This window comes from Leptodactylus fuscus, chromosome 5 (genome assembly GCF_031893055.1).
Source record: "Leptodactylus fuscus isolate aLepFus1 chromosome 5, aLepFus1.hap2, whole genome shotgun sequence".
NCBI classification, from domain to species: domain Eukaryota; kingdom Metazoa; phylum Chordata; class Amphibia; order Anura; family Leptodactylidae; genus Leptodactylus; species Leptodactylus fuscus.
Window position 1 is genome coordinate 100,484,134 of NC_134269.1, and position 3,116 is coordinate 100,487,249.

General features: G+C 43.3%; 1 protein-coding gene across 1 annotated transcript in view; it reads right to left on the minus strand.

Annotated features, from left to right (window-relative positions):
- Nucleotides 1-2,266: 2,266 nt before the first annotated feature.
- The window catches only part of POLR1H (RNA polymerase I subunit H), a 7,987-nt gene continuing 7,137 nt past the window's right edge, over nt 2,267-3,116 (minus strand). Inside the window, exon 5 of the mRNA XM_075276257.1 lies at nt 2,267-2,353. Within this exon, the coding sequence (XP_075132358.1) occupies nt 2,329-2,353 (25 nt within the window). The 3' untranslated portion in view covers nt 2,267-2,328. The remainder of the gene's footprint in view (nt 2,354-3,116) is intronic.

Genomic DNA, 3,116 nt, shown 5'->3' on the forward strand with positions numbered 1-3,116 from the left:
ACTGTGTAGCGTGATAGGCGCTGCTGGGCAGAAGGGCGTCCCTGGCTAAGTGTCAGAAACGCCCTTCTTGGAGACGGTTGTGTGAGGAGCAGATAAGAGCAGAGCGGAGTAGAAGGTCATTGGAGGATCTGGGCAGGTAGCAGATTAGGTTGTAGATATATGGGGGGGGCAAGGTGAATTAAATGACCTGGGTGCATGCGCAGTAGCATGCGGCTTCTACTACGGCTACTGCGCATGCGCCCAGGTCATTTTTTTAAATCAAAGTCCGTTTGCGAGCGCCGGAGGAGGACGGGACCCAAAGACATCAGAGGAAGAAGAAGCGTGGATGAAGATGAAGACACACCCTGAATGCCCGCCCAGCGTGCACATTCGGTAAGTAGATCACATTCTTTTTTAGGTTATTTTTTTTAAAACGGGGGGGTAGTTTAAAATAACTTTACCGGTGCCTGAATAGCCTATTCATGCATATGTGGGGCTCTATCAGCATGATTTTGCTGATGGAGCCCCTTTAACTCACCTCGCCCCCCCCCCCCCCCCATATATCTACAACCTAATCTGCTACCTGCCCAGATCCTCCGATGACCTTCTACTCCGCTCTGCTCACATTCTTTTTTAGGTTATTATTTTAAAACGGGGGGGGGGGGGGGGGGGGGGGCTTTTTTAAAGGCTATTCACGCATATGTGGGGCTCTATCAGCATGATTTTGCTGATAGAGCCCCTTTAAGAGAGCATCACAGTTTAGAGTGGACTGGAGGGGGGCGAGGGTGTTTGCTGAGAGTCCATGGAGAAAGGTGTTGCAGTAATCTAAGTGGGAGATTATGAGGGCATGGCCTACCGTCTTAGCAGTTTCTGGGGTGAGGAAGGAGCAGATTCAATGGATGTTCTTGAGTTGAAGGCAGCAAGAAGTGTTGAGGGTTTGGACGTGTGACTTGAAGGATAGGTCGGAGTCCAGAGTTATTCCAAGGCATTGGGCCAGTTTAATGAGATATATGATGCAAGAAATGTACTCCAGCTATAGACTAGTGTAGAGGTCAGAGCAGAAGCATGGCCCAAATGAGATGTATGGGCCTAGTGTTGAAAATACCAGGGTGAAATGTATGTTATGTGCATCATAGTGAGTTATGATACAATGAGCTCATGCACTGGATTGACAAAAAGCAGTCCATTCAGTACTGTAGTGAGCTGTTAAAGAGCTCATTGCACCATAACTCACTATTATGCACAGTGTCCCATTTTACATGGCTGTGATCAGTAACCATACAGCTCGCACACAGACTTTTAACCAGACAAAACCGTCATTTGAATAAGCCCTCAGAGACTTTGTAGACTATGACTGATGGGTCAGAGCTCATTTGCCATCACAAGGGTGACCTACTCAATATTATCCAGGTGGGTTTAATGCTATGGCTGATCTGTGTATACAGAGCAGGGTTTACAATAGAGCCGTCAGAGTAGCCAACTATTGCACTTGTCTTACTTTCATGTAGTTACATCTCACCTAGAGAAATGTCCTGTCAGCCAGAAGCTTTCATCCATTCTAGTGACATTACTAAAAAAAAAAAAAAACGCTGACCGACAGGGCACTACTCAAGCATCACCCGCATTGCATTTTCAGAAGAAGAGTGGAAATGGCAAACAGCCCTCAGTATTATAGAGCCTGTCAGGAGATCCATGCTACGTGTGGTTTATACTGACAGGCTCCTTACCTACAATGGATTTAATAAATTTAAGAGAACACAAGTAAAACTAGCTGGGAATGGTGAAAAGTGTCCCCCGACAAGCTCTCTGCTAGTCTGAGTGTCACAATTTAATGGTTGTTTAGGAATAACAAAGAAAGTGTCTTTGAATGAAATATGAGGCATATGATGTACCATAGGGGACAGAACACAGCCAGCTGCAATAGGAGAGAATAAAGAAACCTGGAACAACAGAAAGGTATCTATAACCTGTTCTCTTATCCTTGTATACCAGACATCCTGAAGACAAGTGCTGGAAGTCACCAAAGTGAGCAAGATTTATCCAACTGGTGCTAAAGAATCGGGAAACAGTTGCCAATAAGAAATGGACTACTTCATCTTTGGAAAATGAGACCAGCAAGAGATTTCCTTTTGTATCAGACAGTGGTCAATCTGTCCAATCGCAAAAGGCGAGTTAAGGTGCTCCCCAATAATTGTCAAGTCAGGCCTCAAAACAAAAGTGGAATTACTATAGCTGCATACCCAGCACAGACAACAATACAAATATTGCAACAAAATATAATTATTTATTTAAAAAAAAAAATACACAAATGCAATTTCCTTATTAGTTGTAAATATAGAAATCACTGCCTTATGAATCTTCTTTCTCCTGGAAACTGGAAAAGCATGAAAAGAAAAATAAAGGTTACTGGGAGATTAGATAGATAACATATAACACACATAAGCACTGCACTGTTCCCACTCTTTTCCAGGACCCATCAGAGCAGGGATAGGCAACCCTCGGCACTCCAGCTGTTGTAAAACTCCCAGGATGCATACTGCATGGAAGTGAACGGAGAATGTTGGGAGTTGTAGTTTCACAGCAGCTGGAGTGCTGAAGGATTTAAAGTATATCCACATAGGACAGACATGCAGTGGATTAGACACCATGGACTTCCCAGAAGATAATCTACCTTCATTGCACAGTGATAACAAAATGGAGGAGATTTGTACAAACACTGCAAAATAAATCCAAAGCTTTAACAGTATATTTCCTGTTTCAAACTTACATGCAATTATTCCATACTTCTTTTATACATTTGATCCTGTCACTCCAAGAATATCCATTTGTTACTTGTCAAAGGCATCTAGTCTGATAATATATCCAGTATTTACAGAAACTAAGGCTATGTTCACAATTTTGCTGAAATCTCCGTCAGTGTCCTCCAAAATCGCCAGCGGGTGCCCTTCGTTTTTAGCGGAAACTGTTGGTCTATGTGCTCATAGGACTTTTCTGTCTGGCAGTTTCAGTTAAAAACGGACACCCGGCAAAATCAATTATAGTCGATGGGATCCACTGGGAACTGTATGTTTTCACTCTTATCCAGGTCCATTGTTCTGGTCCTCAATGGACTAGAACAATGGACAGCTCTATGCTAA